This window comes from Nanorana parkeri, unplaced genomic scaffold (genome assembly GCF_000935625.1).
Source record: "Nanorana parkeri isolate BGI_ZX_2015 unplaced genomic scaffold, ASM93562v1 scaffold222, whole genome shotgun sequence".
NCBI classification, from domain to species: domain Eukaryota; kingdom Metazoa; phylum Chordata; class Amphibia; order Anura; family Dicroglossidae; genus Nanorana; species Nanorana parkeri.
Window position 1 is genome coordinate 1,298,708 of NW_017306490.1, and position 20,736 is coordinate 1,319,443.

General features: G+C 41.7%; 1 protein-coding gene across 1 annotated transcript in view; it reads left to right on the top strand.

The window, feature by feature from the left end:
* Window positions 1–20,523, top strand: part of LOC108786686 (interferon regulatory factor 7-like) — a 27,380-nt gene extending 6,857 nt beyond the window's left edge. The window contains exons 4-10 of the mRNA XM_018556033.1: window positions 400–500; window positions 2,536–2,587; window positions 7,584–7,766; window positions 8,970–9,143; window positions 10,946–11,341; window positions 13,218–13,327; window positions 20,353–20,523. Of these exons, the coding sequence (XP_018411535.1) occupies window positions 400–500; window positions 2,536–2,587; window positions 7,584–7,766; window positions 8,970–9,143; window positions 10,946–11,341; window positions 13,218–13,327; window positions 20,353–20,523 (1,187 nt within the window). The remainder of the gene's footprint in view (window positions 1–399; window positions 501–2,535; window positions 2,588–7,583; window positions 7,767–8,969; window positions 9,144–10,945; window positions 11,342–13,217; window positions 13,328–20,352) is intronic.
* Window positions 20,524–20,736: the final 213 nt, after the last annotated feature.

A 20,736-nucleotide genomic window follows, 5' to 3' on the forward strand; every position in this document is an offset into this window, starting at 1 on the left:
TGAAAGCCTCATGTGGCCATAGAGATCTACATTCATGGAGGCGCCCGTTTCCCAGCAGACTTCAGGTAGACCAGTTCTAGTGATCAGAGTGGCATTAAGAGGCACGGGCAGCAGGAGAGGTAAATATTCAATTCAATTATTCAGATAAATTATTTCACTATTAAATAATATAAATATTAAATATTCAATCCCTTCTTTACAGGTATGGACTTAGTTGAATTTATTTCAGAATGTGAAAAACTGTCAAGTTCATGTACACTCCCGTCCAGCTCTTTAGACATTCTTTATAGTTTTCACTTTACTAAACAGATATTTCATATAAGACTGTGTCATTTACTACTTCTGATGAGCCTATAAACTTATGCATTATTCATCTAAATGTTTTGTTTTTTTCAACAGAGAACAATTTTCACAATGAGATAGAGCATGATGAAGACTATAGACTGCGTATAAGCCCAGTGGTTGAACATACCACCCCATTTATCAACAGGCAAGACCCGGTGAGTTCTGGCCAATACGCACATTAACCGCTTGAAGACCAGGTGTTTAGACCCCCTTCCTAGCCAGGCCATTTTTCAGTATTCAGCGCTGCGGTACTTTGACTGACATTTATTCCGTCATGCAACGCTGTACTGAAATTAATTTTATACCATTTTTTTGGGGACAGATAGAGCTTTCTTTTGGTGGTATTTAATCACCACTGGGGTTTTTATTTTTTACTATATTCAGGAGAAATTTTTTTTTTACATTATGTTATAAAACAACTAATATTACACACTTTTTTGGTAAAATATAAAATATGGGGTCACGTCGGGTAAATAGACACCAAACATGTCAAGCTTAAAAATTGCCCGCACTCACGAAATCGCAGAAAACTAGCATACCCAAAATTGGCCATAGGCGACGCTTTAAAGCGGGCCGGGAGGTAGTTAAAGTGGATGCAATTAAATGCTTACCTTGGCTCCAGAAACACTTCAGCCACATTCCACAGGTTATGCGGTCACATTCCTAGGCATTTACCTGCCAGCGGATTTGTAATCCTGTCCACACAGTTTTTTGTGATCCTACGGTGCCCCTATCTAATATCAAGAACACAACCTAAAGCTACTAATTGGACAATGAAGGAGCAGCAGCATTCATATTGGTTCTTCTGCTGCTCAGTCTGCTCTTTCTTCTTGTCAGCATGTTCTGTGTCATTCATGTGCACTACAGCAGAGCCTGAGCAACTGTGAGTTGCGACCTTGCTGTACAAGAGATTGCAAAGGGTTGCTACCAAGACACATGTCAGTATTTAAAGCCCATTTCCACCTTTGCAGAAGTAATGTTTCAAAAAACATATGCCAGCAATGTACACCAAGTCAACATGAAGCAGACATGTGCAGTTGCTGTATATGAACACATAATCGTGCGTTTCTGTTACCTTTCCTCTTCTTATCCTCATGGAAATGGCTGCCTCTTTGCTCTGTGTAAATTACAATTGAGTTCTCTGTGAGCTTCCCACCCCCCATTCATTAGTATTCATTAGGGATGCACCGATACTAGTATCGGTGCCGATACCGAGTATTTGGGCGAGTACCCATACTCGCCCAAATGCTCTGATGCCTAGCCCGATACTTTCTGTATCAGGAAGCCGGGCAGGGCATCATTTCACGATGCCCGGATTCCTGATCGGCTGGGAAGCGGCTCCATGCTCTTTCGTCACTTGTGATGAGAGTGCATGGAGCCGACTTCCTGGCCAATCAGGAAGCCGGGTAGCGTGTAATGACGCAACGACCGGGATTCTGATCGGCCGGGAAGCCGGCTTCGGCTGGGTACCAGAGGAAGGCAGCTCCTGGCTGGAGAGGCCCCGGGGGTGACAGGCTGGACATGTCGAGGTGAGAGAGGACAGAGATCCGCACTGAGGGATTCATATGGGACGGCTTTCTTGTTAATCGGGAAGCCGGGTGGTGAGTCTTTACATGCTGCCCTGCTTCCCAGCAAATCAGGAAGCCAGGTGGCGAGTCATTACACACCTCCTGGCTTCATGAATGGGACTTCCATTACTCCGTAATTGGTATTGGCGAGTACCGAAAAAAATTATCGGTACTCGTACTCTGTACCAAAATACCGGTATCGGTGCATCCCTAGTATTCATAGTGACTAACCCCCCTCCCTTTCACAGTGTAAAGGCAGAACTCATGTTTATTGATCGTGTTACACAGAATCACAGGGAGGGAGGCAGCTGCTTAGTTTACAGCCTGCTTTACAATCCAACCCCAGTGTTAGACCTGTGGAGAAAAGTTTGCATTTCTAGGATTCAGGCCTAACAAAACATTCATTAAAAAAATGAAGAAAACCTGCAATGTGAGTCATGAAAATGTGCACACACATACATCGTCACTGCACCTCTACATTACCACAATAAAGGCTAATCGCTTACAAAGGTGGAAATGGACTTCAATCACTGTATGTTTTAAATTAATACATAGACAGGTAAAAACAATATACAGTATGTGAAGTTTAGTTTTAATAACATATATCTATTTTTTTTTTTAGACGGATATTGAACAGCTGCTTCGGGATGTTTTATTGGACTCGGATGAGCATGGTAAGGAATAAGTCCATTGATCGTTTGTAGTTCAGAAATGCATTTTCATGCTATAGATTAATTATTGAGACAAAAAAAGGGGGAGAAACAGGAAGAGATGTGGGGGGTCTGGGGTAATTACAGGGGTCCTCTTACTGTATCCACTAGATAATAGGTGTTTTACTTTGTCTTTAATTATGAAATATAATTGGAGCACTGGAAAAGCTGCTCTCTCCCCACTGTTATGTAACACAAAGGGCTGTTCATGGATACAGCGGTGACTGGCATTTTTCAGCACCGGACGAATGGCAGCCACCACTAGGGCACATAAAAAACAATGGGGGGTATTTATCAAAACTGGAGCAGACAGAATCTAGAGCAGCTGCCCGTGGCAACCAATCAGCTTCTCTCTTCAGTTTGTTCAGTTAAGATTTGAAAATGAAAGATAGAAGCTGATTGGTTGCGGTGCACAACTTCTCCAGATTTTGTCTGCACCAGTTTTGATAAATTCCCCCCAATGTTTTTTTTTTATGTGCCCCATTCACACCATAATGGAAGTGTGATGTGCGGTGCGGACATACTGCATTTTTCCGCAGTGCACTGCATACCAATTGGGGTCATGGCAGCAAAATGTAAAGTGCTGCCCCTCAAAGACATGAATGGATTGTACACTTTGTACACTCCAAAGAAAGTTAAGGAGAAAAAAAAAAGTAAGTTGCAACAACACATTACATTGTAACACAAGGCACCATGGTTCACCGCTGCCACCCAGCGGACAGTCGTTGCACCGTAAAACGCCATGCGGCTAGTGTGAACAAACCCTAAGTAGTACATTCCTGATTGATGTAGCTGTAAAATAACTGCTTTAATGTGCTGGATACTGAAACCAACATAGACGACATAATGATTGCACTCTAATTATGCTGCAATAGCTTCCTTTCTTATGAAACTGCTTAAAGGAGAACTATGAGGTGAGTGCTTTTCACTCACCTCATAGTTCTAGCCGACCTGTGACAATGAGACTGTCACAGGTCGGCTCAGTAGATCGGGAGGTGAGCGAACACATACCGGCGTTCGCTCACCTCTCGATCCTGTCACGGCTCTCTGCCGTGACAGGGGAGGGGCTTGTTTCCCCCCCTCCCCGCTCCGATCCGCCAGCGCTGACTGGCGGAACGGACGGGGAAGGGGGCGGGTACAGCTGGCTCTGCCTCTAGATAGGCAGAGCCAGCTGTCAGCCACGCAGCTGGGTGGATCCCGGCACAATTGTCGGGATCCGCTTCACCTGCGCGTCTCAGTATACCGCGAGCTACATACTGAGCCTAGGGTGATGGGAGGATGCTAGTTTGTGTCCTCCCGTTACCCTAAGGAGAACTATGGGAAAAAGCCTTAACCCCATAGTTCTCCTTTAATTCACTTGTTCTCAGAGCCTGGCGCTAGTAGTTTTTGGCAGAGTTGAAGGATATCTACAGTATGCATAGTGTGGTTGACCAGCTTTTTTTATATGCATCCCCTTCATTAAAACTCATCTGGAATTTCTATTTAAATACACTAAATGCATTCCGGAAGCATTCAAACAAAAGGATTTCAAAGTCTTACAGTTCCCTTGCTTTAGAAACAAGCCACAGTAGAGAAGGAGATAAACCTGTGCCCAGCAAGCGTGCTGCAGAAAAGGACCCTTGCTCTCTGTGTGGAAGCAGTGATCTTTCTGCAGAGGTCCAGCACACCCCCAGTAAGTCAGAGCTATAGCTCTCCAATCAGCAGAAAGCCAGGGTCCTTCTCTGCAGCATGCTGGCAGGACATAGGCTTTAGACATGTGTGATTCGTTCAGTTCTGAATTCAGATAAATTCGGACATTTGGATGCATCCAAATCTCTAAATGAAAGAAATAATGAATCTGAACTTACCCAAATTTTTGGATAATGAAATTCGGATGCATTCGAAATTTCTCCCAAATGTGATTCGTAATAAACTTGGGTTGTGAAACGTAAAAAAAAGAAAACCAAACAGTGTGGAGTTCCCAATTCATACCAGAACTTTTAGCTCTTGCAGAAATTTTGAACTAAAGGGGGGGACGAGCGAGCGGCCCCTCCCCCCCTACCATTCCAGGCCACATGCCCTCAACATGGGGTGCTTGTCCCCATGTTCATGAGGACCAGGGCCTCTTCCCCACAACCCTGGCACGGTGGTTGTGGGGGTCTGCGAGCAGGAGGGCTTATCTGAATCTGGGTTCCCCTTTCATAAAGAGGGCATCCAGATGCCACCCCCCTCCCCTCATAAATAAGTAAGGGGAAGAAGTTACCCCCCTGCTGGTCGTTTCAAGGGTCTGGTAAGGGATTTTAGGGGGGATCCCATGCTATGTGTGGTTTTTTTGGTGTTGGGGTCCCCCTAAAATTCTTACCCGACCTAAAGGGTCTGGTGTGAATTAGGGGGGGAAAAAACACACTTTTTAAAGTTGTATTTTTTTTTTATTGTTTCTGTGGACTGTCAAAAGTAAAGACAAAGAAACATTTAATGTCACTATGCTGCAACAAATTATTGTTCCTAATTATCGTTTAACTCATCTGAAATGTAACAAAACATTCAGATTTGTCCAAACCGGAATAATGAACTGAATTGACTTTTGGACCCGATTCCCGAAAAATCCGAAAAGAACAGAAATGCACATGCCTAATAGGCTTTTCAAGTGTCATTGAAGAGTTACCGCTGCTAGGATTTTTACTATAGTGATCAACAAAAAGCACACAAATATATAAACAAAAAATCCTGTGCTGCATTTGGTTCTTCCACTGGCTTCTTAAATGCCTCACCAATCTTCCTGTCTTTTTAGGTGCACAGCGGCTATTAGAAATCACTCAGGAAGAATATTCACAGGATAGATCAAGAGTGGATCAGGTTTTCAGAGGACCTTTATATGAGCCCAGTCTAGCCATGTCGGAATCGTATAATAATGGACATAGGCAACCCGTGACAAACAACCACAGTCCATTGTTTCCTGAGCAGTGTGAGTATTCAGAGTGAACTGTCCAATGTTTGAAATATATAGTGTGTCTTGTAGTGAAGGTATCTTCTCTTTCTGTATAAATCTGTTTTCCACGTATGCTTGGAGTCTAAAGCAGCACAGATATTTAAACAAAAAAATGTAAGGCAGCAGTCCCCAAACTATAGCATGCAGGCCAATTACATCCCTCCGGTTGCTGTAGGTCAGTCCCTGCAATGAGAAGGCTCCGCATAAAGGGCTTTCTCACTGCAAATTGTAGTGGGGTAACCAGAGTGACAGAGCATTCCAGCATAACGTAACAGGCACCATCAGAGTGATCTCCTTCCTTATGATGCCTGTATAGTCCCGGATGCAATGTCATCTAAAGAAGTATTGCTGTCATGCAACCTACACAGAGGTAAGTGCCACTAAACACCAATGCCAGAGAGGGGACATTTCCCACTCACACAGGAGAACCATTCTTCCCACTGACACAAGGGAACCATTCTTCCACTGACACAAGGGAACCATTCTTCCCACTGACACAGGGGCACCATTCTTCCACTGACCACTGACACAAGGGAACCATTCTTCCACTGACCACTGACACAAGGGAACCATTCTTCCCACTGACACAGGGGCACCATTCTACACAGGGGCACAGGGGCACCATTCTTCCCACTGACACAGGGGCACCATTCTTCGCACTGACCACTGACACAGGGGCACCATTCTTCCCACTGACACTGGGGCAACGTTCTTCCCACACTGAACACCGATGCAGGGGCACAATTTCTCGCAGAGGCAGGCACATTTATTACTCCTACTGACCACTGATACTGTGGAATTTTTACTGACCACTAATTTTTTTTACTCCACAAATTCAGGAGCATTTTCTGCTGAATACTGACATGGGGTATTTTTTGCACTCCCACTGACCTCTGATGCCAGGGCATTTTTTTTTTTACCTTCAGAATTCCACAGAAACTCTGCTTCCTAGTCATATATGAAGGGTTGGCCCAGCCCCACCTGCCTTCTGTGCTGCTTCATTGGTCTGTTACTTTAAAGGCAATATTAATGGATAATCAGAAAGAATAGGTGTAGATGGACTACACCGCAAGTAAGAGTGCATGTTAAAACACCCTTAGTCTTGAAAGTCTGCTGTATTCTTGTAGGCTCCTAAAAGCAAACCCATGCCTTATCTTTGCAGAACAAACAAATAGATTCACTTTAATGACCCTTCCCCGCTAACACATACTGTTACTAACCACTACACCACTAACTCCATACTTTTCAGGGATGGTTCTACGTGGCTCTACAAGCATGGTCTGCTTGCAGTATTTATATTGTCCCCCTCTATGGCAAACCATTGCAATACATAAAAAAAACATGTAGGAGAAAAGTTAATAAATATACTTACCTTACCTGATGCTTCCATAATGCAGGGGGTGATATTACACCCCTTCAGATGAGATCTGGAGAATGCTGAGCCCAAATCCCATGAAAGCACAATTCCAAAGCATCTTTTCATTAAATTTGGGCTACTTAGCATTTCCGCAAGAATGATGACCTCATCCACAGCCAGGTGCTGGGGGCAGAAGTCGGTGGAAAGTACTGTATATTTATTCCCTTTTACTCTACATTTTTTTTGTAATGTATTGCAGTGCTTTTACATGGGGGCAGGAGGGCAACATAAGTAGGCATATCTTCAGTGCAAGATCCACATTAAGTTGTTCTTTCATAACTTAATGTATTTCATAACTGAAAACCACTCTTAATAGTAACCCGAAGAGATACAAGTTGCACAAATGCACAGTTAAAGGTGTAGCAAGACACTTGTATAGATATGGGGCATCCCTTTAACCCCTGAACCACCTTGTCTCATTTCCTTATTGTGACCAAAGTATTGTGAAGTTGTAGTGCATTAAATCTAAATACATACATGTGTTGTCAATGAGTACAATGCTATTGATAGAGATAATCAAATAGGAAATGATTTACTTGGAGATAATTAACACTAATAACTTACTCTTATTGTAGGTACACCATATCAAGTGTATGGCATGTATCAGAATGGACATATTGAGAATCTCCCAGCAGTTGACCAGGTCTTCCAGCAAATACCTGCTTGTCCACAACTGCTGCCAGCACCACCAGTGTGCAACTTTGTGGAAGCTATATTTGATGATGTGCAAACCTGCGAATATGTATTCCAACAAGAAAGTAAGTAACATTGCTGATGACTTCTTCTATTTTAGCAGAGCTGACTAGAGAATTGGACACAATGTCCCAACCATCCTTTCCACAGTAACAGTTTCTGTACCAGAATTCCTCACTCTTTGAACCTGTCATTGCTGTTATAAAGGGGTTGACCCCTCTAACTGGATGCCACCCCCCTTCAGTGTTATAGACGGACACCACTATATTATAGTGTTTTCCTTTTCTTTACTGACTGTAATTAACTATTACAGTTCAAAGGTGCTCCCATGGAAAGATTAACCTTTTCCCATTCTGGTGACAACCATAAGATTTTGGGTTTTACATCACTTTCTGTAAAAAATTGATCACCAGGACTGACAGAAATGGTTAATAAATTCAGTGGGGACACAAGCGGCAATAAAGAGGCTTGAACCCTTCCCCGCTCTCTGGTTAGCAATACATGTTATAAAATAATGTCCAGTGTATAGCTCTTGAGCCAAGATCCATCCTGTAGTATTTCTCTGGTCTTGGCAGAGCTCCCGAGTTATCAAAGTGCTTATCCAGAAAGCAGTTCATGTGGCACAGTGTAGATTACCGCTACTTGGCGTGATAATCTTATTGCAGAGTGACAGGACAACACAAGACATATCAGGAGCTACAGCAGGAGCCCTGGCCAGTTGCCAAAGAAGTCACTTCCCTGTGTGTTCTGCTGTAAGTGCAGGGCAATCGTTCGAAGCAGGCAGTCTCACATGGTAGAGTCTTAAGTAGTTTGCCCGTGGTTTGATATTACAAATTGCATTGATGTGTGCGCAGCACAGTGGCGTAATTGTTAGCACTTCTGCCTTGCAGCACTGGGAGTCCCTGGTTCAAATCCCAGCCAGGTCACTTTGCGTGGGTTTCCTCCAGGTACATGGGTTTCCTCCCACACTCCAAAGACATGCTGGAAGGTTAATTGGCTCCTCTCTAAGTTGGCTCTCTATGTATGCATGTGAGATAGAGATAGGGACCTTAGATTGTAAGCTCCTTGAGGGTAGGAACTGATGTGAATGTGCAGTATGTAAAGCGCTGTGTAAATTGTTTGCGCTATATAAATACCTGTAATAATGTGTGGGACGCCCCCATCCCAGTAGTTATTATGGAAAAAGTTTGGACAATTACGATGTTTATCTGAAGGAAACACAACATTAAAGCACATACTTATACAGGGCATGTTTTTAATTTTGACAGGTACACAGCATATGGTGAATAATGAAGCCACCACCCATTGCAATAATAATCCGTGTAACACTGATGGGGAAATGAGCGCATCACAGTCCTCACACGATAGCACTCCTTCCACATTTAATGACCATGGATCGACTGAGTCTCCGGAAACTGCGTCTACCTTGTTTCATCAAGAAGGTGAGTAGAAATCTACAGAGAAATCCAGAAACCACTAAATACTTTTTGCTAAGCCAGCTTATTTTTTCAGTGTCCTTCTGTCTGTGACATTCAATGATGCAGGGATTTCTTCTGGCTTTTATTCCACCCTTTTACACATTTTTTGTCCAATATGATATTCTGAGCCAGACTAGCAAAATAATCAATTTTGTAATCATTTGCATTACTTCTATTGATCTGCTATGCTTACACTGGGTTTAAAGTAAGTGCTATGCCTGTTTGAGAATCTTAAAATTATGTTTGATGCAGAAAGTTGAAAATTAAGTGCTCACAATGTATGACCGCAATCTGAGGGGAATTGATCAAAACTGGAGCAGACAGGATCTGGAGTAGCTGTGCAGGGCAACCAATTATCTTCTACTTTTTCATTTTCAAAGCTTAACTGGAAAAGCTGAAGATAGAAGATGATTGATTACTATGGGCAACTGCTCCAGATTCTGTCTGCTCCAGTTTTAGTAAATTCCCCCTATTGTGTTGCAGTTTATCCCTGGCAACATTTAAGCCCAATTGCAGCACCCTCTTCTCTTTCTCTCCCCCTTGGAGCACCCCCCTTTTTTTTTTTTTTAACTTTTGCAGCCAAACTGGGACAAGATCTATTTTACATTTGTTACATGTTCCCATTTACATAGCATAAGCTAAAATATTTGTAATAATGCTTCTTGCAGTTTAAATTGCTTTAACTTGACTTAGGGTTTCTTGGCTTCTTAAGGGTTAAAATGTCTACTTGCTTCTCTCTCTTTTTTGGTGTTAGGGGGGTTTCTGAGAGGTTTGTTCATTATAATTTGTAAAGTAGATTTGAACACTGCCTGTCCTAACAGAGGGTTGAAAGATTACAACCCTGGCTTCTGCATTGTTTGTTAATAAATTAGATAAACATGATGAGAAACACAATCCTCAAACTTCAGTCCCAAAGTAGGCTATACACGCCGCAAATTTCGCACAGTGGGTGCCCCGGTCAGCACCCTTTCGTCTGGCATCCCTTGATCAGCTGATCGAAGGAGCAGGTTGGAAAGTTCTCGGCCGAACAGCCCAACTATCATGCCTTAGTTTTTGCTAGTGTCCTTAGGAGAATGGTCGTGTTTTCTTAAGCTCTGCTCTTGTCTGTTCCTCTGGAATATTTTCTACTATGAACAGCTACTGGTAGATTCATGCTGGATATATAGAATCCTAAAAGGTTTCTGCAGTCAGCCAACATTACTGGTAGATTCATGCTGGATAATTGAAATACTGGAAGTTTCTCCAGTCCACTGATTGCAGGTTTTCCCAGTTTTATATCGGTGATCTTTCTGCAAAGTTTCTGATGAATTCAGGACCGGATCTGGAAACCCTGAGCAGCTCTCCATCTGTACAAGCAGTGCAGGTTCCCAGTTCATTATCAATACTGGTGTTCTCTGTGCTGTGTTCCATTTCACATAGGACTTCACTATTCAGGTCAGGCCAGTATGTCTGGGAATTCCTTATGAATTTGTCAGTCCTGAGCTCAGGCAGTTTTCACCTGGCATTGTCTCTGGAGACTCGCCTTCATGAGTGGATGTAGCAGACTAATGCAGTGTTGGGGTTAGGAGGAGGAGCCCCTGAGGGCTTACAGTCTAAGAGGGAGGGGCTATATAGTGTCTGAATCTGAGGCAGTATTGTCAGAACAGACAGTTTTTAGAATATTTTGGACAATAGGACATTTGATAAGAGTGTCTATCATCTAAACCTAACGAGTTAATAATTGCTGTATTACATCATGTGCTTACAGCATGTATATTCTCTCACAGGTAAGATGCCAAAACTTACATCATGGGAAGTGACTGTGTATTATCGAGGAAAAGAGGTTCTCAAGCAAAATGTATCAACAAAGTTTTACATAAACTATACAGGACATGTTCCTCAAACTGAGCCTGCAGAACTGGTCACCTTCCCCCCTACTGCTGACACTCTGGTGGATCAGGTACAGATCGAGTATACTGACAAAATTCTAAATTCCGTTGGCAATGGACTTTTACTTGATGTTAGTCCTCATGATCGCAAGTTGTATGCCACAAGAATGGGCAACTCAAGAGTGTACTGGGGCATGTCGGAGAGCCTGGAAACCAGACAGAATGTGTCACACGCAATGAAGTTGGATAGAAATGTTCCAACCGGAATATTTGATTTCAACCATTTCACACAAGGTATGATCAAGATTGGGTTTGTTTTTGGATTAAGAATTGTGTAGATTTCTGGTTATAGATTTTAGAATGGACATATTGAATTAATTTGCCATCGATCACTCAGCATACATTTGCAGATGCCCAGACTGGCAGGATTAAAGAAATATTTTTTAACTCCGCAGATCCTGCCAAAGAGTAAGAACCTGTTCATAACTCATTTATACGCATTTTATATTTTCTACACAGAGAGTTGACTGTTTAATTTGTAATTAAACCCCCTGTTATGCAACATCCTGAATGAAAATGTCACATCCCACAGATACTCTGCTGTGAGTCACTGGCCTCTGTATTGTATTGTGCTGCATTTAAATACATGACAAGTGGTAGGCTAATTAATTAGCCGGATTTGTTGGAGGAGCCCCACACAGTTAAACTGCTCCGTCTCCCACTCTCACCTGCCAGCTCGTGGGCATCATCCCACCCGCCTCACCCCCTTTTTTCAGTTACCTTTTACTCTGAGTATGCCCCCTTATTTTGCATACTGACCATAGTGACCACGGCACACCCCACCAGGTCATTGTAGGCAGGTCCATCATCTTGATTCTTGGGTACGGATCAGTGGGGCTTTGACCAGAAATTATATAACATTGCTTCACCAATATAATATGGTACATCCCCACTGTGCCCCTACATTACTGTGGATGCCCACCTCTTCAGCCTGACATTCAATAAGTGTGTTCCCAGGCAAGTTTCCCCTACTGTAATAATACCCTATATCTCCCCAAAATCCCAGTACCACTGCATATATTGCAGACATTGCCCTGCCTACCCCCCTTCCTTACAGCACACCTACGCTTAATGGAGTAATTTGTCTTCTCAAATATGGTACCAGTGAATGGAGGCATACAGAGTAATGTTCTAGATGTGAATGGGCATCTGGGCAGTAGGTGTGCCATGATGCTTCATAGGAACAAAGTGTCTGGGCAGTAATCTGGAGAAATGCGATATGTGTCTGGGCTTTTATTTTGGAATAGATACAAGAACAATTTGGAGAAAGCATGAGTGCCAAATACTGATATATGATATGACTTGCATGTCTTCATTTGCATTGTATAGGGTTTGCACATACACAATGAAACATCACTTTTGCTACCCCTACCTGTGTCTAAACCCTAAACTTTTTTTTTTCAGTTTTGCATAAAACAGCAGGAAAGGGTTAGAAACTCTGTCATATATTTTTTTTCTTTTATGTGCAATCTGTGTCTCATTGAGGAAATTTCCCTTCACTTCCTGTTCTCTATACATACCAGGAAGTGAAAGGAAATCTCTTTAAAGTAAGAGAAATCCTCTCTAGGACAGTTGTCCATGCAACAAATGTCCCCATCGGAAGACTTTCCCTCTATTCCTGTCTCAATTACAGCTCAAAGTTATAAATTATGTTACTGTCAGAGCGCCTCCATAGTGTAAAAGTGTAATTTATTTGTACAACACGCAAATAAAAATGTACTTACAGGAAAGTCGGTGGTTAAAAGCATACAAATGGTGATGAAGTATAAAATCTCTAGCAGCGGAAGTCTGAAGGAACCTCTGATGAAGGGGGCGTGCCCCTGAAACGCGTAGACCTTTAGAACTCAAGGGGGCAGAGGACGCTGATGTGCTGTACTCCTTCAGACTTCCGAAGCAGGAAGCAGATCAATGACAAAAGTGAGACCCAGGATAGTCAAGGGAAAGGTCAAACCAGTTGGCTGTAGAAGTTGCCTGCGAATAAAAGCATAGGTTGAGGGTCAGGATTGGAATCAGTACTCTGTGAAATTATTTTATCCCAGAAGGAAAGAAATGGTTAAATCGCCAAAATCTGCACATTCCCTGAACATCAAAAACCATTTTCCTTTTACAGAACTGAAAGCCTACACGTGTCATGAGAGATCATCCCCTGACTTCACTTTGTACCTGTCCTTTGGCCAGAGCCTGTTTGAGCCAATAAAGAAAGCACTGGTGTTGGTAAAGGTAGGTACTCTATTAAGTTTATTTTACATTATGGAGAATACAACGGGGGTTCTGGAACAAGGAAAGCTGGGTGGAACCACCAAATCCCAAGTAAGCAGAAACAGAGTCAGAAATTATAGCAGGGGGGTTCTCACTGATGGAGTATACATTATATAAGGAGCCATCAGATTCTTTAGCTCGATAGCTAAGATATATCTTTTGGGCGAAAGATCCCTTTGATGAAAAAAAATATGAATAATCAGCTTATAAACATTCAAACAAAATTACCACATTCACCAAAACCAATACCCTTTCCCTTTAATTGTGCTGTAACAGGCAAAATATTGAGTTTAAACTCTAAAATTGTCTAGGTAATGAGTGTCCGCATAACGCTAGGGTTGAAAATGAAGGTTGAGGGTCTTGGCAGAAATAGAATCAATAGTTTTTAGATGCTTAGCACAACAATATACAGCTATGCCTCACTTAACGGCCTACCTGGTTAGCAACTGCTCACACTTACGACCAGCTCTCCGACAGTACGTGCGGGAACGTGGCAGCGGCAGTGCGGCGTCTCACGGACGTCAGTACTGTACTCCGTTCTCTGCTACTATTCTTGGTAAGTACTGTATTTACAGTACACTGTACAGTACTGTACATCTCCAACACTAGAGTACTGTATACAGTTCCTCACTTAACGACCAATTCGTTTAACGACCTGGTCCTAGGAACGGAACTCGGTCGTTAAGTAAGGAATAGCTGTATTGTACTTTGCTGCAGCTCTCCTTAGGAGAACCCTATACACAATGAGCAGACTGCATGTAACCTTCCCTTTTCTTCCCTGTGATTGCATTACATTGTGTCATGGCAGGCTGCAAATCTAGCAGGATGTGAGCCCAGTCATTGATGGAGATCTGTGTATACATTGAAAGCTCAATGATGAACTAAACTCAGCAACAATATATTGTAGATTACCAGTCCTGAGATGTGGTAGCTGTATTATTTTTTTGTCAGCTTGTATTCCATTCACCTGGTGATCCTGCCAGTAACACGCTTTCTGTCCTAAGGTAACAGTCACAGGGCTATTCACAAAAGCGTGAAGAATTTGGAGAAGTGAACAATCTAGGACAACATAGCTGAACTGGAAAGTGAGCTGAATTGGAAAATGTTTCCGAATCAGTTATTCTGGACTAGATTGTTCTCTCCTTCTCCAAACTCTACACTCTTTTGTGAATAGCCCTGTTAAAGTATGGCATCTAGAGAGGGGCAGTGCTGTTACCCTAGAGTAGGAGGTAATGTATGTTAAGATTACAGGAAAAAAACTCCTTAACATAGGGGAGGTGTTCTGTAGTCCACATAGGTGAACTAGGCATGACTGATAGCACAGCATGAGATTTCAGTGCTGCACATGAAGGTATTTGTGGTAACTATCACACAGATATAACAAATAGCTTTAAATTGTATATTTAATATCCCAAAAGGAAGCAGATAAGAGAAGTTTTTTGTTCGGGTTTACATAACCTTTAAGTCTTATCAGTTTCATGAAAGTATCTCTGACTGTTACCTACCTAAAATATTTAGCTTCTTCCTACTTTCCACCACTGTTGGCTTAATAAATATATTAGGTAATGGTGTGTATTTTGTTTTTAAAGCATTCTTACAGCAGAAAAAAAGGCTTACGTTAAAAAGTAACATGGGGGTGGGTGGAAGCAGGAAGCATTGGCCCCCCCAAATGATTCCTGTCTGTCATAGTGGAGCATAGGTTCACCACCTTCATGTATCCCACAGTACAATCCAGACATTGCCATGTGACTGGAAGTGCCTGTGGTTACATATTCACTGACTTTGAGAAAGTCTGTATTTGCATAGTTGCTTCCAGGTTCTTGGAGTAGTGCCAATGAGGCATGGACATAAATGTGACGACAGTCTATGCACCCTTATTTGTTAATGTTTCCAAGAAAGTCACTTTGCAGCTCTAGCTAAAACTTAAAACTGACCGGATTCTAATGCAGGCCATCCACTTGTAGTTTACATACACTCAAGGGATGATTTATAAATGATCTGCCCCAACATACACTGAGTGAAAGCTGTTCACAAAGCATTCCTGCCACAAGATGGAGCCGAGAAGCATAGGACATTCTTATGTTCCTCAGCTCCATCTAGTGGCGAGATTGCCATGCAAATGTCATTCAACCAACCTATCTGAGGGGCAAATGATTTATAAATCCCTTTTTAGTTTTTATACAGTCGGCTAAACGAGAGAAAACTGCTCAATTCCCCCATCCATGCTAAACAGCGTAGTTGAAGGACTCTCCCCTGTCAGCCGGCACCCATGGCTGTCTGAATACCGCAGTCACTGTTCGGCCGATTGTTTTCTGCATGGCTCCTTTGATTTTCAATCTGTTTGTCGAGCTGGATAATGGTTGATTCACAGGAATCCGCTGAGATTCTAACAGTGTATGCCCATCATCAGCTTTGTACATCAGCTATAAAATGAGCCATATATAGCTATGGTCTTATTGTACATGTATAACCTTATGGTAATGCTTCAAACACACAAATTAAATCTTAAAGGAAAACTATGAGGTGAGTGATTTTCACTCACCTCATAGTTTGAGCCGACGTGTGACAATGAAACTGTCACACGTCGGCTCAATAGATCGGGAAGTGAGCGAACGCATACCGTCGCTCGCTCACTTACTTCTCAATCATGTCCCTGCAGAGAGCCGTGACTCTAGATAGGCAGAGCCAGCTGTCACTCACGCAGCTGGGTGGATCTCGACAGTAATGTCAGGATCCGTCCCGGCTGCGGCGGTCTCAGTATGCCGCAAGCTGTAGCTCGCGGTATACTGAGCTTTGGGTCACGGGAGGACGCTAGTTTGTGTCCTCAAGTGACCCTTAGGAGAACTATGGGGAAAAACACTTGCTTCTCCTTTAAATTTTACCTTACTCTTTTTAAATCAGATATGCATGTATTCAGAGGCGGTTCTTGCGTAGCAGTGACACACAATGGCTGTATCTGGTTTTACAGTCCCAAGTGTACCAGTCAGCTCTGGTTGTTTGAAAACCTGGCCTGAAAAAAATCTCTATAAAGGAGTAAAAATTGTTCATAGTGACCAGTCAGACCTCTTCGACAATAAAAAAAAGAAAAAATGAATCCGATTGGTTGTAATGGGCAAGTTCTCCAACCTCATGAAGAATGTTCTATCTCCAGTTTTTTATAAATAGACTCTCATTATGTGTCAGCATTTTTCTCTTGTTTTTTGTTAGGACACTATTAAGTAATTGTTATGAAATAGGGATAGAGATCGCTATTAGAGGAGGAAATGGTGAAATATTTATAAACAAATGTGCAGTAAAAATGTGAAAGTCATATCAAAAATACTTTCATGGAAACTGGCAGTGGCTCGCTACAAAAAGTGGGGTCCTTAGCTTAGATGCCAAGGCCAGTCTCAAACCTCAGGTGGTCTGGCAGTCTGCCCGAAGACAATTCTGAAAGGACATGGCCACTTTTTCATGTCCTATCACAAACTGATTAAGGAGACATTCACCTTTGCCAAGCAGAGGGGTGGTCCACAAATAGACAAGGTGCTTAGACCCTGAAGTGGTTGTGTCGAAGGTGTGTGAGGCCAGTTTACCGTACTATTCTGAGGCTGGAGACTTGGCTTGGTGCCTGAGCTACAGCTCCTACTGTTGGCCACAAGTAGGACAACACTCTTCCAGATGACATCATCTATCAATAAATTTCTTGGCCAGCAAAATAAAAGAGTCCTACAACCCAAAGCTCTACAAAGAATTTGGGCTCTAGGACCCTGAACAGAGCTTTTTAGGACAGCTTTCTTTTCTCCATATCATACACAAATCCTGGAGCCCCCTCACCATGTGTAGGCGAGACCCCTTGGTGACACATATACTCCATCTACAATCCAACCAGCCAGTGCCCCATAATAGTTTTTTTTAAATAGTACTTAGTAAACTGGGCCTATAAAGAGTATGAGAATTGTAGTGCCCTGTGCACACCTTTCCATGTCACCATACAAGAATGATGCAATCACTGTAAACAGCTGTGTATTGCCCTATATTTGTATACATTTTCGACCCATTTGTCCATCTGCTAACTTTGTTTACCTTCCGGGAATATATCTTTTTTGTGTATCACTCGGCTGTGGCTCCTCAAATCCTCTCTGAATTCACGATGACACTGTCCTTTCTTCTGGAGGGTGGCTACTTTTGTTCCCCATGATCCCTGTGGGTGTTATAAAGTAGTCACCGCTCAAAGCTCACTCCCATGATGGACTACAATGTCAATACAAATTAGTAAACTGAACATGAGATTGTAGTCCATCACGTGAGCGAGCTTGGAGCGGTGACTACTTTATAACACACACACTGATCACGGGGAACAATAGTGGCCACCCTCCAGAGGGAAGGACAGTGTCAGCATGAATTCAGAGATGATTTGAGGATCTACAGCCGAGTGATACACAAATAAGATATATTTTTGTTAATAGTTAAGTGACTTGAATGTCTTTTTAAGATTTAACTCCTGAGTTTAGTGTCACAGAAGAGGATAAACTGCACAATCGCTTCACTGTAAGAGAGCTGCAGCAGCACTGGCAGTACAGCACTGCTTGTAGTATCCGGCATTTGCAAATTAATTAAATATACTGTGCACAGGACCTTTCTGAACATTTAACACATCTGACAAGAGGTAACTTTTTTCCCTTAAGAATTGATATAGATGTCAGTGACTGGAGTTCTGCTATCATATAGTAGCAAATAACTTTTTTCTAAACTGTACAGACTTATAGCAATGCAAATGATGATTCTGAAAAATAAGGTTGAGGTTTTAAAATCTTGCTTATATTTGTATTGTACCAAAATAACACCCAGTATTTCAGAGTCCATAGAATCAGTCGCACAGGTCACTGCCCTGAAGGAGCTTATTGCCTATGCTGCTAACACAGGCACAGTCATATAACCTATGAGTGTTTTTTGATTGTGCAGGGACACTAGAGCACTCATAGGAAACAAACACAGAAAAACAATACATTTATGTGTTGTCCTTGGTGGGAGTCTCCTAGTCCTAATGCAGCCAGGTAGGAATGTTAACCTCTTAGCTGCCCACTTCATCTTTAAATTACCTTTGTCATACCTGATTAGTCAGTAATGGCAACAACGCCACATTTTTCAATAAATAGCCTAATTTACTATAAAATTATAATAATATAAACATGCTTATTTAATACAGTAGTTTTCCAAATACCGATATTGATCTGAGATTTCCCCTTTATCACTTTAGAGTAGCTTTGGTAATGAAAGGCAGTCTGTAAATAGTATTGTAACACTTTCCTGCCCTTGACTTATTATTCAGATATTGATCTGATCAATCATATGCTTCCCACTACTATAAATTTGGGTCTTTTGTGGCTCAAAGTCTCATACACAATTGTTGAAAAATGCAATGCAACTACAAAAAAAAATGTATATTAATTTAGGTGTCTTTTAAGTGGCCTAGAGCTAAGTCCAGTAGGATAGAATTGTCCTAGTTGTTGGTATATGTTCTTTAAAGCATTGGTAGGAATATAGGTTTATGGAAATACCTGATTCTCTTATCGCAGTTCTTCTATAAGGCTTTCACTTACCAGATGGATGTGTTTGGTCAGTCCAAGGTTTGAGAGAAGCAAAAATGTAGAAAATGCTGGAAATCTAGACAGCGGTAGCCGAATTCTAGGTAATGCTATGGTCCGGGTCTTGGGTTGTCAGCGAAGTCTTCTGACGAGTGAGGTTGCTACTAGGTTGTGTTCAGTCTTATAGACCATCCCCTCATCAAAGTCCTCACAGACTGCTACTGCAGAGAGTTTCACTTTCCTGTTCCTGACTAGAGTTGGGATTTACCTCTCTAGTCCTCCCCTCTACTGTCCAGCAGAGCTCTGTTTTTGACTCGTGAACTTTATTACTCTCCCTGGCAATGATTAAACATATTTATTTGTGTATCTTCTATGTGTGTGTGTGAGATAGATAGATAGATAGATAGATAGATAGATAGATAGATAGATAGATAGATAGATAGATAGATAGATAGATAGATAGATAGATAGATAGATAGATAATCTCTATCCTTTTTTTTTTATTATTATGATTATTATTATTTATATAAAATTATCAGATCAGCTACAAAACTAAATACTTTAAATAATGGTACTTTGCTATTGGAGGTCAAAACAATCTCTGTAAAGGGAACAAACATATAGAGGACATTTTTATTTTACTTTGCACTTTATTTTTATAAGCACAGGACTTTTACAAGTCACGGCAGCTGCTAGATTTGTGATAAAGAGAAACGATACTAAAGCTTCTATGCCTGTCACAGAGTAATCACTAGTTATACTGTGTACTGGTAATCAAGTACATGTAGATCTGTCTGATTTAAACTTAAAGGGAAATTATAATGGTTTAGGGTCAGTTTCTTTTGTATTTTTCAATGTTATACATTTATAAATTGATGTCTTATATGGTTTTACTAATTTTATATCATTTTTGGTTTACAAAAAAACTTTTAAACCATGACAGGATTCTCAGAGAAGGAAGTTTTCTAAAGAGTGAGCAAAAGAGAAGCTGTTTGCATTGAGGCTTCTCTCTGATTAAGCTTCCTACAGAGGGGTGTAAACAGAGCAAACAGGGGGGTAATGATGGTGGTGAGTCACTGCTCTCACTCATCAGTTTTATGTATGTATGTATATATATATATACACATACACATACACCAACCCACTGTACATTACATTTACCAAGACATTGGGACCCTTATGGTCAGCTCATTTAAAGGTGGCATTGGGGCAATTGGCAATGAGGTGCAGTAACCAGTGGCCACTATGTCAATGTTCCTGGGATATTATTTCTTGTTGCTACGGTTTATTGCATGTTGCTCTTTGTCTTGTTACAACCATTTTTATGTAGAGTAAGATTTACCAATGTCAAAGATAATTGCAGAAAGTCTCTTCGATATTTGTATTTTGTACTTATCAAGTATTTTTTCCCTCCCCCAGCTTGTTCCAAGTTTTTGCACCTTTTGGCACCAGATTGCACAGCAGGAGGGCGCTTCCTCATTGCGCAATGAAGAGCTTAGCCTACAGATCTCCAATGGAATTTCCTTCAATGGCTATGATGTGCCTTGCTTGATGGACCTTGATCTGAGTGATTTCCCGGGCCTGTTTTAATTCACCAAAGAACAAGGTTGTGAGGACCAAAAAAATTAAATCACCAAGTCCAACAGCTGTCATCAAACCATTGTGGTTTGCCATAGGTTGTTTTGTTGCTCTTAACAACATTCCTAAACTACAGATCCGCTGGTCCTGTAGTATTTTACAACATGATTTTTGAATAGGTCTGTTTCTGTCTTTCATGTTAACGATTACAATTTGCGACACATA